The sequence below is a fragment of the Nymphalis io genome, chromosome 8 (assembly GCF_905147045.1).
Source record: "Nymphalis io chromosome 8, ilAglIoxx1.1, whole genome shotgun sequence".
NCBI lineage: Eukaryota > Metazoa > Arthropoda > Insecta > Lepidoptera > Nymphalidae > Nymphalis > Nymphalis io.
The window spans coordinates 7,809,642-7,829,790 of NC_065895.1; the positions used below are offsets into that span (position 1 = coordinate 7,809,642).

At 34.6% G+C, this 20,149-nt stretch overlaps 1 protein-coding gene across 3 annotated transcripts in view; it reads right to left on the reverse strand.

Annotated features, from left to right (window-relative positions):
• LOC126769881 (receptor-type guanylate cyclase Gyc76C) overlaps positions 1-20,149 on the reverse strand; it is a 43,645-nt gene that overhangs the window by 478 nt on the left and 23,018 nt on the right. For 2 of the 3 annotated variants that reach the window (XM_050488833.1, XM_050488835.1), the window contains 16 exons: positions 19,119-19,236; positions 18,400-18,490; positions 15,548-15,724; positions 14,818-15,050; positions 10,720-10,824; positions 10,184-10,255; positions 9,311-9,482; positions 7,558-7,780; positions 7,259-7,393; positions 6,442-6,554; positions 3,705-3,856; positions 3,276-3,374; positions 2,282-2,426; positions 1,733-1,831; positions 1,142-1,436; positions 185-293 (listed from right to left, as the gene is read on the reverse strand). In XM_050488833.1, coding sequence (XP_050344790.1) covers positions 185-293; positions 1,142-1,436; positions 1,733-1,831; positions 2,282-2,426; positions 3,276-3,374; positions 3,705-3,856; positions 6,442-6,554; positions 7,259-7,393; positions 7,558-7,780; positions 9,311-9,482; positions 10,184-10,255; positions 10,720-10,824; positions 14,818-15,050; positions 15,548-15,724; positions 18,400-18,490; positions 19,119-19,236 — 2,338 coding nt within the window. Of the gene's footprint in view, positions 1-184; positions 294-1,141; positions 1,437-1,732; positions 1,832-2,281; positions 2,427-3,275; positions 3,375-3,704; positions 3,857-6,441; positions 6,555-7,258; positions 7,394-7,557; positions 7,781-9,310; positions 9,483-10,183; positions 10,256-10,719; positions 10,825-14,817; positions 15,051-15,543; positions 15,725-18,399; positions 18,491-19,118; positions 19,237-20,149 lie in introns of all 3 variants that reach the window. The other variant, XM_050488834.1, reaches the window with a different exon arrangement.

Below are 20,149 nucleotides of genomic sequence, written 5' to 3' on the forward strand. Positions count from 1 at the left end.
TTTATGATATGGGACAAGGGTATATCTCAAATTTATTAGACAAATTAAGCATTTTAAAATCAATTTTATTTCCTCTCCGGTTAGTGTGCTGTAAATTTAATAATGTTGAATTTAAACAGATAAGTCATACAAGGGGGGGGGGGGCATTCGTTACATTGAAATAGTAATCAAACAAGGAGCTTACTTCCATTAAGTATTCATCACTTCGATGGTGTAAAACGCTATCCGTATGCGATTCTAAATGGTTTCCAGAAGCAAAACGAAGTTTCTTTGGAGATTCTAAGCTGCAACATCTGCAAATATATAATAGATGTACAATAAAGTATAATGTTAGAATAATTTTTTAAACATTGTAAGATCCCTCTGCACAACGATCCAAAATTACCGACTTTTTATATAAATAATACTTAATGATCATTTCATATTGACGACCTTACTTAAACGTTAATTAGGGCTGTTTTGTTAAACAAACTAACTGGTGTTCCGGACGTAAACTATATGTTTTAAGTTAGTCGTAATAAACCAGTGACAGAGAACGGGTGTTTTATTCAAAAAACAAAAATGTAAATAAATTAGATACAGTCCTAATCAAGTCTTATGCCCGGTTTACATTATTCCAGTCCAGCGATCTAGTCCAGTACCGGATTGCTTACTGGACTAGATCGCTGGACTGGAATAATGTAAACCGGGCATTATAACCATCATAGTTTATTTGTGTGTGCTCTCTTTCTGTTATAATCGATTTGAGAATTGAAAGAAGAGTACAACATTGTTTCACTAATCATTCGCTAAACAACGTAAGGATAAAATTAGCGATATTCACGGAGTGCTGTTGACCTATTCTGTGATTTATTTAAAGCATTTGATAATGTGAGATACGAAATGCAGTTCTAGGCTAGATCGATAGGTCCAGTACCCTACCTAACGCCCTAAGCTAATATTTATTCAAAAAAATATTTGATGATTAATTTAAGGCCCGTTGCTTTATATCAATTATTATTATTATATGTTTCGCTAATAATCTATTATTACTTTCAAAAATTGTCAGAAAATGCTTATGCTTATTCGAGTCAAATCGTTTAGTTGAAAATACTTTTTGAGTTTATTTAAATTTATTCCAATGTAATAAAATAAAACCAACCTGTGCAAACTTCCGACTTGGTTTTTCCAATTCCGTGTCTTAAGAGAGCTGCGCTGTCCGTGGTGGTCGCGGTGGTCGCGGTGGTCGCGGTGGTCGTGGCGCTCGGGCGGCGGGTCGCGCGCGTGCGCCCGGCGGCGAGCGCGCGCGGCGGCGGCGGCCGGCTCCTCCCCGCGGAGCCACCACGTCACCTGATCTCGTTTGCCCTTCATGGACACGATTCCGCGCTCTTCGAGAATGTACCCGCCTAATTGATCTAACAGCATCTTGCAGGCACCGCTGCAGTGAATTTTTAAAGCTGCAAAACCAATGTTCGGTCTATAATATGATTTCGTCTAACACCTAAACAATATTATATAAGCGAATTACCATTCATCACGAGATCTCCTAAACTATCAGCCCGATTGACTGAAATTTGTCACAGTTACTGAAGTGGACGCTCACTAAAAACGGATTTTACGAAATTCTATCCAAAATACATTTTTCTTCTTATCTACCCGTGCGAAGCCGGGACGATTAGCTAGTATATATATATATACGTTTGCTTAAGTGATAAAAACCTAATCCATACATTAAAATAATGGTTCCACTTACGAACTCCAGTAGATTCGAATCGACTTGCGGTGTTGACAGTGTCACCGAATAAACAATATCTAGGCATCTTAAGCCCTACGACGCCCGCACATACTGGACCTGTAAATCGCATAATATAGACAACACTTAAATTAAATTCTTCATAAAAGATTATATATGTTAACGATGAAATTATTACATACATAGAACATACAAGGTTTTTTTGCGAATTTGAGCACAAACACGGATATTCGTGATGATAACTTGTGGCTATTCGGTATTTTAGCCGAATTCAAAAATAAAAGGTTATCAAATCAGCCTCTTACTTCGTACTTTTTTGTGTGTTATATTCTTACGATTGCAACCCGGTTTGGATAATAGATTGATTTTTAAATATTTATGTTACAATTATGTTTGGGCAGAAACACTCCTAAAATATCTGATTGTAAATATTTGAGTATATAATTTAAGTAGCAGCAAAATTTTGAATTTTATTTACATTTTACTCTTCGGGCGCGATATTTTACTAGTATATAAAAACCATCGTCACCGGATGGATGGATCACGCACCGGAGTGCAAGCCGACGCGCAGCAGCAGGCGCTGCTCGGGGCGGTGGCGCACGCGGAAGGCGCGCGTGGCGGCGAGCAGCGCCAGCGCCATGGACGCCACCTCGCCCGCGTGCAGGATGCCGTTGCGGATGGGCAGGCCGGACACCTGCGCGTCGCGACATGTTCAACATTACGACGACCGAACCCCTATTTATTTAATTTTAATTTCGATGATCCAACATCGATTATCAAGATTTAGCGTTAATGGCAATGATTTGTATTTCTGTTAAAAAGCTAAAAACTAGTAAATTGTCTATGGTTTAAACTTAAACTTTGATTGGTATAATACGCCACAAGGCTGCGTGTGAGTACGATCCATGCCATACCTCTAGTATTGAACACGTATATAATGAATTGGTAGATAAACAAGACTAAAGACATAGTGATAATAATACATATTTATTATGGTTTTCTTGCACCCATGAATATATGGGTGCCACTATAAAAAAATTTGAATCCATAGCCAGATGAAAATATGTTTAGAAACACACATCACTTATCACCGAAAAGATCGTTAACACATTTTTATTTACCACATATGGAATAAAAAAAACCATTTTCTATTTATTTGTAATTTTTAATTGTTAACAAATCAATTTGTTGCGTTAATACAATTGACATCAAAGGGGACATTTCATGTTTTTTAAGTTGAAACAATTTACACGATAAATGTTTGCCTTCACAACCGAAATAATAAAAAAGAAACCGTGTAGATAGTTATACTTTTTCTCTGTTGAATAAACTAGCGACCTGGTGATTGTTGAAATCAAATATTAACTTATTAATCATTATTTTTAAGTATTACAACGTAAATGTATTTGTTTAATTCAAGGCATTACTATTAAATACTAAATATTTTTAAACAGTTTAAGGTACCGACAATGAGAATAGCGATAGTTATAATAGTAAATTTTTGCCTTTTAAAACGTACAATAAAATATCGTAATACACTTACCACCATATAGGCGTCGCCAATTGTCTCCACTTTATAAACGTCAAAATTTTCTAAAATCGAATCGAAACACGTGTAGAGATCGTTCAGAAAATCTACTACCTGTAATTATTATAAGATCAATTAGTATATTTGTGTCAGTTCTCAGCATATTATTTATGCATGTAAATATGATATGTAAATATATAATTAAAAAATTGCTTAAAATAAATTAATTAAAGCATTTTATATATATACGTTTTGTGAATAATACTGTTTATAATAGTCATTTCTTGTATGTATGACAACATTCTTTAGAGAATGTTAAATGAGCAGAAACGTCTTTCTTAAAGGTTATATGTCTTAATATAAATTTGTTTACATATAATATATGATAGATATATGTAATATTACATTTGTATATGAAGAAAAGATAACCAATATGATATTTACCTGCAGCGGCGTGCTCTCCGCGGACATGGCGGTGAAGCCCACGATGTCACTGAAGTAGATCGTGACGGAGTCGTAGCTCTCAGGCATCACCCGCCGTCCACGTTTCAGCTGCTCCGCTACGGGGGCCGGTAGCATTTCTTCTAGTAACGCTTCTGTATACGGAATACATAGTTGGTGTTTCTTCACTTAGAATTATACTAATATTATAATGGAGCAAGTTTTGTGTATTCGAAATAAAAAAATCGCGCAATAAAATCAATGTAATATTAACTTTTTAAATAATGTCGTCCTAATAACCAGATTTAATATGAAACATTGAATCAATGTGAAAACTATGGGCGCGCCTTGAGGGTAAAACCGACTCGTACGTATATCGTATTGACGAACGGTTTGCCGTTCTCTTATGCCGTTATGCCCTCTCTTCCACCACTCCCTTCTCCATGCGAGTGTGTGTACTGCACACGCAGCAATAATAAATTTTAATAACAAAAGTTATTTTCAACAATTATTAACTTCGATGTTTCACATCTACCGGGGTCTCGTGACGTCCACATTTTTTTGTTATTTTTTAGTATTATATTTCAATTAGATTTATATCCTTATTATTGATTACAATAATGGTACATTTATATATCTTTACTTACGAAGTTGATATATTAATATTAGCTTAGCATGTTTTTATAAAATATGAAGCGGAAGAGCAGATGGACTACTTGATAGTAAATGGTCCCTCCGTTGCACAAAGACATGGCGCTGTATAAATATTAACCATTCCTTACATCCTCAATGCGCCACCAACCTTAGGAACTAAGATGTAATATTTCTTGTGCCTGTAGTTACACTGGCTCACTCACACTTTAAGCCGAAACGCAACAGTACTAAGTATTGCTTGGCGGTTGAATAAGTAAAGAGTGGGTGGTAACTACCACAGCAAGTACAAGATGGGCTTGCACGAAGCCCTTACCATTAACTAAATTACATACGAGTATATAAATCATCGGTACTAAATAAATGTAGACTAAATTTAACATGACTAGATCGCGTCGATCGTGACATTCATAAAATAACAAGTAAAACTAATCGTTATTCACAGTTGGTTAGTGGACCAGACAAATATTCAAATATAGTGCCTTGAGCGTGACCGAAAGTTTAAGTTGGGCATCTTTAGTTCCAAATAGACGAGGAAGCGAATAATCGCATTCAATTTGAATAATTTTATTATATGCTAATGTTATGATCGATTTGTGTCAAAAATGATAAAAAGTAACGTATAGTATTAGCCTGTAAATTGGTTAAGGCTTCCTTTTCTTTTGAGGAGAAAGTTTGGAGCTTATTCTGCCTCGCTTGCTCCAGTGCAGGTACAAATGTCAGAATTTATTCCATTTCATTCAGTTTATTATAAAATGAATAATATAAAAAGTAGTTTAAACCCGTGATCTTCGGTTAAGATGCAAGTGTTTTAATCACTTTGTCAAAATTATAATCCTTCATAGAAAAATTAAGCTCATATTGAAATAGGATTAGTAATTAATATTTATACGTCTGAATATCCTTATGTTGGCCGATATGTGTGATTACCCTATATACACCTAAATCAGTTTGGACTCGTTTTTGTGTTGGTAACAAATAATTTTTATTTTTAAACGTAGATTTACTTAATAATAATCTTTAATCATGAATCAACTCGAATTATTGTCAACATTTATGTTGACAATAATTCGTTTTTATATGGTATCTAAAGTCTCACCTCTACCCTGAAATTTATTTTTCTCCTCAATAGAATGTAGATAAACTTTTCTCAATTTCTCTAAAGTTTTTACTAAGCTAATGTTATGGCATTAACATTATTTGTGTCTTTTTTGTGACATATTTTTTCTATTCCCCGTATATTTTATTATGGACTTTATTAGTCCAGTAAGTAAGAAAAGAATAATTAACAAAAGTTCGAGCCACGTATTAGCAAGTCCATCTGGTTTATTACACTTAGTAACTGTGTGTATTATACTACTAAAAACGCAAAAACGTCTTCAAGCTGATTATGATTTGTCTGTAGTTTACGAAAAAAAAGTCACTCATATTAAAATGAAGAGAAATAAATTATTTAGCTTTAACTTATAAAGTTATAAGAAGGGCAAGTTTTAAAGTATATTTAATTGGTATGTATGGAACTAGAAAACTAGGCCCCATTCTAATACGAATCTAGTTTCTATTCATTATTGAACGTTAAAATACTAGACACCAGATTAAATAAGAGATTAAAAGCGTACAAAATAATAAAAATATTTTTTGCTACGATGGCCTGTTAAATTTGCGTTTTATTGTGTAAGGTTATTTATTACTTTTTAGAGCGTTACAAATATGTCAATCAAATAGTTTTTATACTTATTTCCTAATTCATTTAAAAATGAATTCCCAAAAAAGTAGCGTGAAAAGGCAAGAGTGGGTTTTTTAATACTAATAACCAAAGATAATTTTCGTAAAGGCACAGAGATTAATTCAGACTCAAGTCCGTGCTTCAACAATTATCGTGATTAATATTCCTTTATAAAAATTCGCACTACGCGGCAAGAAGAAGAAATCAATAGTACGATTTCAGTTAAGATATGCGGTAATATACAAATTGTAAATCATCAGAAGACGCCTTGAAGACTTTCTTCCACGAGTTATCGGAATTTATTTAACACCTGAGCTCTACCCAAATTGGTGACTTATAAATTTTTTAAATGTTTTCTCTTACCAGTTTTCTTCTTTTCCTCTTGCAACTGATCCGTGCGCTCATCGACTAAGGCTTCTAAATTGTTTGCGTACTTTTCCATCATGGCTATCATGTTATCAAATATATTTGGTTTCCTGAAAAGAAAAGTGTTTTTAATCGACAGCCTGATGTCTTTTAAACATTTTCTATGTTTTATTAATATTACTGTATTCACTAAAATTACGATACAATTAAAAGTATTCTTTACAAAAAAGCTCAGATTAGTGTTAAAATAATTAAAAGTATCTAGTGTGTATCATCATTTGCTTGCCTAATGGAATAATCTCATTTATTTGGGGTCGATGCAGAGCGTAAACAGATGTCTGTTTGATGCAAACAATGCTTAGACATGCTCTTGATAATGGATTAATTTTTCGTCACCATGAGAGTGGTTGAGGCGCTTAAATAATTGCCTAACAAAAAAAATTAAGGCTTTCGATAGAGTGGCTCTTTGTTTGTAATTTGGAACCACTCAATAATCTTAAATATCTTACATATATCTCATATGAATATATTTAATAGTAGTAGCACTTAAATATCCGTTGTCTCCGAATAGAGTGTATATATTAGTGGTTGAAACATAGCAAAATCAAAATATAATTTATTTTGTGTGAAGGATTTATTGTCATACCGGGCGATAACTAATAATTAATTAATTATTGGGAGTTTTATAATTTTGAATTTTTAATATTTTTTAATAAGTCTGAGATACTTTGATACAGTATCTTGTATCAATTGTGTAGTGATCAATCGACTACGATCAATCTTTGAAAAATGAATGCATGTTTTCGTGTCTTACATTCCCTTCCGGAGCGGCCTGAGTCTGGCGCGCACGGCTTTGAAGTCCGGTCGCGCGGTCGGGTCCTCCGCCCAGCACTCGGCGCAGCACTCGCGCACGCAGTCGAATCTGCCCGCCAGGGCGTCCAGCGGCGGCCTAGGGGGGTTGATAAATACTAAATATCCCCGTTCATTAGCTTTACACCCTTCTTTACTATTATTATAATTTAGATTTATTTTGATTTCAACACCAATTCGTCAAGTGTACGATCAGCCGAGTGCCGGCATTCGTTTCGGCCGGTGGGGTAGACACGCACCTACCTGTAGGGCGCGGGCGCGGGGTGCGCGAGGCGGCGCAGCAGCGCGGGCGGCGGCGGCGCGTCGGGGCCGAAGGGGCCGCGCCGCGTGTGCAGCTCGTACAGCAGCAGCGCGAACGCGTACACGTCGGCCGCCGCCGAGCCGCCGCGCGCCTCCAGCGACGTGGGGAAGCAGTCCTTGCCCCAGCCCGCCCCGCGGAGCAGCTCCGGCGACAGGTACGCTAGACCTGAGGCACACGGACCCGAGCTTGTAGGCAGATTTTTGACTCGTAGACTTTTTGGTACGATGTTATATAGTTATATACCTAGTTCACCCCTACAATATGATATATATTTCAGAAAGCGTTCAAAATGCCTCTATTGCTAAATAATAAAATTATTTTTTCTTTTCAGATCGGACTTAAAAAGTATTTAGTTTAAAATGAAAACCGTTTCGGATCTTCTCCGTAGTTGTTAATTTGATATATAGATAGACATATAGGTAGATGGAGGCATAGGAATTTATGCTTGAGTTTATTACGGTGATCCATTTAATAAAGTCGTCCCACATACACATATTTCAGTCTCAAATACTCGCGTTGAACGCTGGTGGCTTTTAAGTGATTTTTAAGAAATGAAGAGCTTTTTGCTCGTGATGGCCGAATCTGTTTATATTGCCTATATTTTATAGCTTTGAGTCGGTTTAAAACTATCGATAACACAAAGAAGCAAAACATTCATAAAACGCTTCTTATTCTAGATAAGCATTAGGTTAAATGTTGAGTGCTTTCAGGTTAAGGCCTTCGGAATATTTTTACCATCAAATGTTTTATTGTTAATGTTAAACATTTTTAAAATATAGTTTATACGTTCTTATAAAACTACTTGTATGATCTATTTGTAACGACCGTTTAATAATATATTTATGTTCTGTTTCTTGATCAAAATAAACAACCTTTATTAAATACACAACAGTATATCAGGTGACCGGAAGTAGTAAGTAATTTCTATCCTTACAAATGTTATAAAGTCAACATTGAGTTTGTTTGTTTGTTACCTCTTTACGTCATTACTCATTCATCATTACTCAACCGATTATCATGAAGTTTTGCACACAATTTGTCACCGGTCCAGAAAAGGACATAGGATATCTAACACCTTACAAGCGTGCGAACCCTTTTTTGAAAAATAGTAAACAAATAATTAGGAGAATTACATTTAAAAAGAGGTATACGAAAAGACTTATGTAGTTTGAAATACTTCTTATAAAGAACGATAGAAGTAGATGGCTGGTGTTCTATGTCAAGTGGTAATTAAATATGACTCTGAGAAGATACCTAGAATATATGTTATTTTTATTTATTAAAATGAACAAAAAAATCTTAATATTTTCAGAATTTGTTTTTTCAAGACTGCTTTTTACTTATTCATTAGATAACAATTAATTATGCTCGAGGAATCTTTAGAATAGGAGATATCATTTTAAAGAAAAGAATAATAGCAATGTATTTTTTCAAGTAATACAAATATTCCTATTTAACCCACCTATTAAACGTACAGCTTGTGCCGGGAATGGAAACGACAATAACCCGAGGGTTCAGGATCGTACCTGCACTTTTACATCAAAAAGCGGTCCGTAAACCATTGCGCTATTGACGCTGATGTAATCTCTAAATAATAACCTAAAAATCCAGTAAAAAAAGTAAATAGAATGAGGCTTTTTCCGAATACAAAGATGCGCGAGCGGGCGACTCCTAATTAGCAATAAAGTTAATTACTGTCAATGTGAGACCGGAGCGCGACCGGATCAGAAGGAGGCATCTCCCCTCTGCGGAACTCCTTTAGCCCGAAGTCTGCGAGTTTCACCACCCACCGAGCATCCACCAGGCAGTTGGAGGGCCGTAGGGCTCCGTGGAATTGTAGCGGCGACTCGTGGATGAAGATCATACCCTAGACGAATACAATACTTTGTGTTCTCACTCGTAAAGTTAACTGATATTAAATTATGTTAATGAAACAAATGTTAAATTGTAAAATAATAGTAGTAAAAACTAAAAAATTGCTGACTGTCTGTTTAGTTATCTTTTTTAAATTTTGTATAAAATTATTTTGCGAAATTATTGAAAATGTATTCTTATTAATTTAAACGGAAACAAGGTTAGAGCACTTATTGAAATTAAATTGACTTATGAACTTAATATATACAGCTCAAATAACAAGTAATATAGGTATTTCATAAATGATGAATGAATTTAATTAAAGCACAATGGGTATTTACTGAATAAGATGAAGGCTTTGTTCAATGTTCAAGTAGAGTTCTTAGGAGGCATTCATTACACGTTTAAGTGATTTTCAATGTAAATTCTTATATATATGTATTGTAGATATGTATTGTATCGTCGCGCTAAGAATGTTTGCCTCGGCGGGTTCTAATCTTTATAGGCATCACTTAGTTAACTCAATGTAATAAATATATTAATTTATGCTAAAAACATTCTAGTTGGCTTTGTTTTATATATTGTGAATGCCGATACAAGTATCAAGATGTAACCATTTTAGAATTACCTGCAGAATTTATTAGCTGCGTCCTATGTGATGAACAAGGTACTTATTAAGAGTAATGTAAAGTGTTATTATTTATTCAAACTTACCCTTATAATATCGCCTACGAGGGAAGCGATGAACATATTATCTAATTTGATGTCTTCATTTTCTAAAATATCCTGAAAAAAAATGTATTAACAGTTGAATATACAATACAATTTTCTTGTTATGCTATAAAAATATTAATGTAGGACGAAATTGTGAGATTTTTTTGTGAAATAATATTTTCCTGCTACTTCAATGGTTTTTTTTTCGTTTAAAATTTGCATTGCATCATGACAATAAATTTATACAAGGAGCAGCAAAAGTGAAAAAGTAGGAAAACATAATTCAACCTGAATTATGTTGTGAATAACACATAATCTAACATTAAGATTTTATTTCATTTGATGTCTGTCTGAAAATTTTATAAATCAAATAATGAATTAGGGTTTGATTAGTTTTTAATTTCCACTAACCTGCATTGGAGCAGCGTGGTGGAATAAGCTCCAAACCTTCTCCTCAAAAAAAAAAAAAAAAGGATAGGAGGCCTCAGCCCAACAGTGGGACATTAACAGGCTGTTAATCTAGTTTTTAATATTACCTTAAGACTACCTCTGGTACAATATTCGGAGAGAGCACATACATTAGGCGGCTCGATACAGGCTCCCACAAACCCATTCACATTGTCGTGTTGTAAGTCCCGCATCTGTGACAAGGATAAACCCATGAAATACCTCTTTTATGTGAGACTTAATTGAATTTCGTTGAGAAATGGAATTTCTACCGTGATTCTAAAGACCAACAGTAGACATTTCTTTTCATGAGAAAAATCTACTGTAAGTGATAAAAATTGACAATGATTCTTTAGCAGATATTTAAACGACCCAATCCGCGCGACTTTTATTGTCCCGTGCTTGTCCCGTGGTGCTATAGCCTTTGACGAAATGTAAACGGTAAAATTTATGTATTTAAATCTAAACGTAATTCATTATTCTAGATTTTTAAGCGATACGTAGGAATTTACAAATGGAACTAGTCTTTAGATGATCATAAGAAATTAAAAATTGCGTTACAATGCATAAAATAATGCATAAAAAGCCGAGATGGCCTAGTGGTAAGAACGTGTGAATCTTAACCGATGATCGTGGGTTTAAACCCGGGCAAGCACCACTGAATTTTCATGTGCTTAATTTGTGATTATAATTCATCTCGTGCTTGACGGTGAAGGAAAACATCGTGAGGAAACCTGCATGTGTCTAATTTCAAATGCCTCTGAAATTCTGCCACATGTGTATTCCACCAACCCGCATTGGAGCAGCGTGGTGGAATAAGCTCCAAACCTTCTCCTCAAAAAGAGGTGCGGAGGCCTTTAGCCCAGCAGTGGGACATTCACAGGCTGTTACGGTTACGGCATAAAATTATCCTTGATCTAGTAATTATTTTATGGGGTTTACCATTTCTGTGATAAAAAATATTATTTACCTATTGGTAATTCAAAATAACGTAATCAAATGATGTTGACCTATGAGTTAGATCGTGATTGAGTCAAAAGTATCAGGTAGAGGCGATCGTCATAAAGCATATCGAAATTGTGAACATTCGAATGATAAATAAATATGAATAATATAATTTTGCGTGATAAATATCACTGATCTTTGATTATATTTTGTACCGAAATAGGAATCCCCATCACGTCGAGTGAAATTGATCAATCATGTATGCGTGGGTGGGCATTTGTTATCCAATCGAGTAATATTTTAATATAAATATTTGATTCATGAAAGTATATTATTAGATGTTTTTTTTATTTTTGGAATATTTTATCCTTGAAATAAAAATTATTTTATTGGAATATGTATTAATGTAACTTGAATATACATACCTTTTAAAAGCTAATATAATCATAATCATAGTACTCTAGAGCGATTTCGGCCACGGCAGTTAATCTCAAAATCAAAACAACTCAATAACTTTTTATTGGTCCGACCTGGGATTTGAACCCAGAACCTCTGGATCTGCAGTCTTATATCTAGCCACTAGACCGACGAGGCAGTCAAATGCTAAAATATATTTATAACGAATATATTCCCACGATGAAACCAGAAAAAAACGGTTGATAATTCATATTTAAATTATATTTTTATGTAGGCTGATTATGAACTTTCTAATTTTAATCCGTCTATGTATAAATCTTTTAACAATTGGTTAGATTGCAACAGTGGGAGGAATTAAACGATTATTTTTATATGTACGCCTGACATACAACACTTGTACTATCATCCATTCAAAGCTATTGTTTTATTGTTCTGTAGGCGGGCATCGACGGGGACACGTGCAAGAGTTCTCAGAAAGGACGTGTTTCGGGCCTTGATTGTGCCTCTGATGTTCATTTCCATTAAGATTTTTGAAGTTCTTATTATTTGATATGCGAAAAACGTGTAACAAAATTTTATAATATAAAATAGTTTGTACAGAGTGGCGTTTATAGTTTGAAACACCAATTTACTGTCACACAATTTATTTAAATTCACTTTACACAGCAATCACACATTCAAAACACTTTATTAAATTAAATTACAATAATAACACATTTTATTTCACAATTATAACTCTCTAATATTGCGATTGCACATGACAATTGTCATAGCTAAGTTTACTTCGGGCAGCGTAACGGCAAACTGATCTCGAATTACCTTTAAGAAGCTTTTTATATACTTTACATGAATCATTTAAACTACGCATGCCAAATTAGTGGTTGATTCAATTAATCGAACATACTGCTATTTTACTAGCCACGAAGTCGTGATTTGTATATTTAATTATCTTAAATTTAAATATTTCATCTACGATCAAATATTTTAGAACTTCTGGTTAGTTTATAATAAAGTTATTTACACTTGCATTGTGATTTATTTCTTTGTTGGTAGAAACCAATAGTGGTCGTCACCCTCGGCTCCTTCATCAACATCGTCATTGAAATAAATCATTAAGATAATATCTATTATCCCTTATGTACTATTTAGCGCTCAATTTTAGTTGATTGATTTTGTTGAATTAGTTGTATAAAACTAAACTTAAACACACAAAAACTTAAGAAACTCGTGACTTAGTGAAATACTTGGTGGTAAAAGTAGTAGGAGTAGTAATTTTATTAATAGCTTGTCCAGGGAGATTTTGACAGATGTTGCCTTTATTAAAAACTATTAGAGCTTTAACTTTTAAATGAAATTCAAATGTTATTATAATCTAATCAAATATAATTTTAAAACCCCAAGATAAACATCACTATTTAATGTTACTTATATACTTGTGTATATCAACTTATGTTACATGTGGATGAATAGCGTTTGAGTTAACAGGAATGAATTCGTATATAAAATTACAGATTTCATTTTTAAAAATAATTCAACAAAACAGTAAACGTCATTATAGTCCAGAGATAATAACAACGAAATAACATTACGTGTTTTGGTTTTTATCCGTCCACTAAGCCATTTTATACGAGCCCGTGTAATTTGAAATGAAAATACCAAATACGATTAAATTATTGGTGTGTTGATGTATAAAAAGACTTCGAAGTTTTATCTTATATAGAGGTTAGGCGCGGGACCAATTGATTAACGTGCTTTCCGAGGCACGGGAGATTACACACTTCCAAATTCCAGACTCCGGGCTGCTACTGAGAATTTTCAATAGAAAAACCCAACAACTCAAAAAAAAAACAAATCAAATTGGACGACCTTAAGGTAAGCGCCTCGAAACAAATATTATATTACATAATAGTAACGTTTTTATCACAGTGATAAAAATGGGTTTACTAGCGATCGCTTGTATTTGATTATTTCATAAAGGTGCGATGAAGTTACATTAAAGTTTTCGCATAAAGGATATGATAAATCACGTCAACAGCCGTCCCGAACAATTTCTCCACTGAAATATGTTGTGAGTTTATTTTTCGTGACTTATTACTTGTTCTGCGATACTTTTCTAGTTTGTTTTAAACTAAGTTTAACCATTACACATAAATTTTGTCATTCTATAAATGTTTCACATTTTAAAATTTTTTTTTTAATAAATAAACAAATAAACTAAGAGTAAAATATGAACTCACAAATCTATTTTCTTCTGCATATCTACATAAAAAAAGTTTTTTTTGCTCGCCTGACTTAACCTTCGTTATGAAAAACAACAAGAAAAATTAATGAGTGAACATTACTTCACGTCAAGCAATGCGCGCTATTTAATCAGCTCCGTCAGACTAAGGCACTCGTATTTTAAATACATACATACCATTGTCTGTATCTCCGGTAAACTATTTTGTATTACCTGAGGCGTCAGTAAAGCCTTTATAAATGAGCATGATAGACCTTCCTGTTCTATTGTGGAAAATTCATGTTTGCGAGCGACTGAGCTTTAATGGCTACCGTTTCTCTTAGATCGTTTACAAAGGGCTTTAGGGCTCGAAAGCTTATCCGTAATACAGAGTAAATACCTTTTATAGGCAGTTTTATTGAAAGTAAACATGGATAGGTAGCTTATCTATGTTTTGTAATCAATTCTTATGTATAGTATATATATAGGTATTTATATATTGTAATAAAATTGTTTATAATAAATAGGTATACGCTTCGCTTTATTACAAATTTGAATCCATAGACAGATATAATAAAGATATTATTAGTAGTTTTACAGTACTTACGATTTTAAGTTCCTTTTTGATTTCGCGGTTAATGTCGATGTGGTTTCTTCGTACCCGTTTGACAGCGAGCAGTCGTCCGCGGTAGAACGCGACTTCGGTGAAGATGGCCGAGTATCGGAAGTCGAGGTCCGGGTTGGAGCTGAGCGACACCTGGCTGGAGCGCGCGCCGCCCGTGCTGCCCTTCTCGTTACATATAGCGTTGCTAGAGTTCGTGTTTACACCCGCACTGCTATCTTGCTGAAAAAAATTAGCTCTGACCAACTTGCTAGTGATTTACTAATAAGCACTTGTAATTTTTGCTTTAGGCATCGTATTTTATTATTTTTGATTATTTACTTTTATAATTGTATTTGTAATTTAACTTGGAATTTATACTAGTCATTCTAAAATACATTAATTTAAAGAAAATGCTCCACAAAACATCTACATACGTGAACACTGAAAAGATTTCGTTGTACTTGTGTTGTTGTTCAATTTTACATAAACATATTATTTTAGCCAATTTTACTCAAAAATGTATCGTAAAATGAATAGACAAGTTTTAGTGCAACTATCATTATAGATGCATACATAATAAACACAATTGTTTATTATGTATGAGGTCCATTCAATTGAAATCATACTCAAAACACAGAGTAGTTTTATTAGTTCATACATACGATATATATGAGGTTAAGTAGAAGCAGTAGCAAGCACATGCATACAACATACAGAAGTTTCGTTTACCTACTCAGTTTGTTGGTTCGTTGATCTTCATCAGGCAGGTGCAAGTCTCTGAAGTCGATCTTCCACAACAGCGAGTCTAGTTCCTGCTCGTAGCGCCAGCCGCGATACAGGGCGAGTGCGGCTAGCGCTAAAAGGGCCAGTGTACCGCCCGAGGCACCAAGAGCCCAAGCACCCACATGGCCTACGATATAATATTATATGTCATATCTGTTCGAAATAAGCGATGGGTGTATGAGGTGTGAAAGGAAATTAGTGGTCGTTGATATGTTGACTTTGACGATGTAAAATACTTGTAATGGAAATACTCAGCATTGCCTTGATACTCCATATATGACATGTATGGCATTGAAAGAAATGTTGACCATCACATACATCACCAATGCGCCACCAACCTTGGGAATTAAGATGTTATGTCCCTTGTGCCTGTAATTACACTGGCTCACTCACCCTTCAAACCGGAACACAATACATTACATTTTGATACATACAAGTAGCTAACATTTGATTGAGCATTAATTTTTCAAAAATCTTGCTAAGCATTGGTAGTACAGAGATGGGTCTATAATTGTTGGGGTCTGAAGTACTACCAGATTTGAAAATTGGAATTACCTTGCAACCTGATGGTAAGTGGTCACCTACGCCCTTAGACCAACTTTGGGAACTAAGATGTTATGTCCCTTGTGCCTGTAATTACACTGGCTCACTCACCCTTAAACCGGAACACAACAATACCAAGTACTGCTGTTTTGCGAGAATATCTGATGAGTGGGTGATACCTACCCAGACGAGCTTACACAAAGCCCTACCACCAGTCAAAATAAAAACATTTTTTATATTCCGAGAGATTACTATGATAAAAACTTATTTATTAGTACTAAGAATAAGTCGACACACGCTAACTTGCCTAGCGAAACTCACGACAGCTTGTTCATTGTTTTATATTTAACTTAAGAACTAGTCGTAAGCTTGTTGTTAACTCGCTTATGATTCTGCAGCTTTATTTCCTATCACGAAAGAGTTTTGCAATTTATTTCACGGCAGTTTAATTTTCGAGAGATAAAATTAAAGTCACGCTGCTGTACAAATAAAAATAACTGTATACATCATTAGTCAATTTTTAATTAACTGTCGACCTTCTTTAGTATGCTGTTCACGTTGTCTAAACAAACTGGCACGTCACTTCGGGTCATACGACGGGTTTCATTTCGGGTTCTCTGATGCACTGTTTTGATAGGATTACCTTGCTTAAATTATTGTAGTGAATTTGGAAGGTGAATAAAAAGTTACTCAAAGAACACGAGAATAACAATAATTAATAATAATAAGGAGAGAATTCTTACTACAAAAAAATATTAAGTTTAACTATAAGTTATTAATGATGTCCAACAACCCAAGCATTTGGTTTTTGGGAAAACTAATTGTCTTAATATTTTTTCCAATGGCATCCCATTAAAATTTTGTATAATCCATCCCATCCCATTAAAAAGAGGAAAATAATGAATCGTTAAATTATTTCTTATTCTAAAACGAATATTTTAGTTAATATACTTTTTACAGTACACATAAAGGATACGAATACGAATAGGAATAGCATTTCAATTTCATTTGTAAATAGTGGGTTCAGATGGAGTATCCAACATAGTGATAAAAGTGGATTTACGGGCGCGTTGAAGTATTAAATTGGAAGATGGAAGAATTAAACCGTAATTGGCCTTATGTTCGACAAAATATACAGCCTTGCACACATTTTGTATCTTAATTAATTTTTATTTGGTACTTTTAATAAATGATAATAATAGGATTAGGTACATAAATTTGTTGTTGTTAAAATAAGATCGTCTGTCGAGCTCTAAGCTATACTAACTTAGAGTGGGTAATAAGGCAACCTAATTCAAGGATCAATCTTGATGCTCGAACTTTGTACCTACTCCTATTATCTATCCGTTCAGCCCGATTATAGAGATTTCGTTGGATACGTCAATATCCTAAAGACGTCCAAGTCTCTGCAATACATAATCTCATGCACAGTCGTTATGTATAACGACTTATACCAACATGACTCGAATATAGAAGATTTGTTAACTAATATTATAAGATCATAATCTCTTGATTGTTCTTTCGTGATCAATTTAAAGTTACGACTTGTTTCTCAATTTTAGTTGGCTGGCTGGCTGATGGTTTCTGTACATTCATATACATAAGCCAGCCATTTATTTTTTGAAATATAGAAACATTGGATATTACGTTTACTTATAATAAATATGAGCTTATATGGGTTATAAAAAATACTATGAATAAAGTTTGGTAGCCGTACTATCAAAATACTATAGTTTAGCACTCGTCACTTTGTATGTTTAGTAGTAGTAAACGGATACGCTTAGCTTCATGCCCGTCAACAACTGTGAACAGTCATTTAGGAGTAATGTTTCTGTACTTCTCTAAAAAGCTAAAGTATAAGTGTTGTTAGGTCGCGGCGGGGTGCGGCGGGCGCGGGGCGCGGGGCGCGGGGCGCGCGGCCGGCGGCGCAGCGGGAGTCGCGTGCGGCCGATGGCTCGCTGCTCCGCATCGCTTGTCACTCACACTCGTTGCCCGTTACGAGGCCTTTACGACCCACCCCACTCGATGTCGCTTACGAACCTTGTATTTAATGCCATCCGACCTCCAGCCGACTATAAATTTTTTACATCTAACAAAATGTGCCCAACTAATGGAGTAGGCTATTGCTTATTCTATTAGCTACTTACACATACGTTACACATTAAGACATTTTACGGTCTCGGCGGGACGTTGCGTGGGTGTAATGAAACCGCTTCAGCGAACGCTAGTTTATATGTGCGTAGGTTATGATTTACTTACTGACACATTTCTCTCCACGAAATCCGCAAGGCGGCTCCGAGAGTGGAGCCCGGCCGCCAGGCCATTTGATCTCTCGAAGGAGTCGTAATTCCTGGTGACATGAAAAGTAAATGGACTGGGTGTGCAATGACCTTATAGAATAACTAAAGATGCTTAGAGTTTTTGAAATGTTGTGTATTTTATTAAAGCGTAAACTCTATTTGGAATTTCATTCTACGTTTATTGTACTTAAGAATGTCTATTTCAAACGTCCGTTGCGAAAAATCCTCAACTATAGTCCTACGATGCGAAGTTGTGAATACCTAACCTATCGAACAAGTATTTTCTACGCTTTGTTATTATTAAATATTTTATGAAATAATAATCCATTTAAAAAATTTAAATCCTATATTTATTACAAGTCGTTTTGAGTATTATCTCTTATAATATAAACAATAAGAAAAAATATACGTTTAAATAACATTGAGAACATAAGAAAAGCATATTATTATTTTCTCAAAATGAAATCACATTTATTGTGTATATAATGTTATTTTATATTGGACAGACGTGACATCTTTAGAGATCCTAAAGATCTGACGTTATTTCCGTTTCCACAATGGAACGTGAGCCATTCACTCGATGGCCTCTTTTGAAGCGATTTAGCTTTTTATTCCAGAAAGAAGATCGTTCGAGGATATTTCATTATGAGAAGCTTCGAAAAAAGTAAATGACGTTACCGGAGCGGTTTTGTGCAAAACGGCGAGTGGATAGAGTCCCGGAGAGCGCGTTGGGTCAATGGATAGCAGGGTGTAATTCCCTTCTGCATCGCCGTTCTCGTCCATATGGATCCAGTACCTGTTGAAATGAGTAAAAAGTAAGATAATAAACAATATATATATACAGAATAATTTTTAAAAGCACATCCAATGTATACAAAATCAATTTTATGCAATAAAAAAATATTGTAATGGAGTATAATTAAAAAAAAAGAAAAATGATAATGATCACCCTAACAAAAAATGTGAATACCGAACTTTTGGACCAAATATAACTGTTATATGAAGTCAAAATGAGTTAACTTTGATTAATTAGGATGTAGACGGACTTCATTTGTATTTTATAATTTATTGTCGAAAGGGAGTTGAAGGCGAAATAGATTCTACGATTTTCTAAATAGTCACCTGCCCATAGCCATTAACTTTATAAGTAGCATAACACAATCAATGAGTTGGTGACTATGGAATCTAAGTAACTGTACACGGGGCGAACATATGGGCCACCTGATGGTAAGTAGTCACCATCGCCCATAGACATTGGCATTGTAAGAAATGTTAAGCATCGCTTACATCGCCAATGCGACACCAACCTTGGGAACTAAGATGTTATGTCCTTTTGTGTTTGTAACTACTACCGACTTCAATCTTTGTTACCAATTTTGTGTTGTTGGAAAACGAAAGGATAATCTTATTTGAACTTATTTGTTACGCAGTATTGTTCCTCATTACAATATATTCATTTCAAGAGATACCTTCTGTAAAAATTTGCATTTACAGTTTGCAAAATAATACAAAATTACAAAAACGGCGGCCATTCTTAAGATAGAGCAGCCTGCTGCATAAGTATTTTTTAGCCCAAGCATTATCCTAAAATCTTATTGTCGAAACCCAGGAATTGAACTCACAGCCTGGAGATACACTTGGTGACTTAGTTGTAGATATTACAAGATAAGCGGTAAGATATAAGGATGGATAAATCACTTGGCTTGATA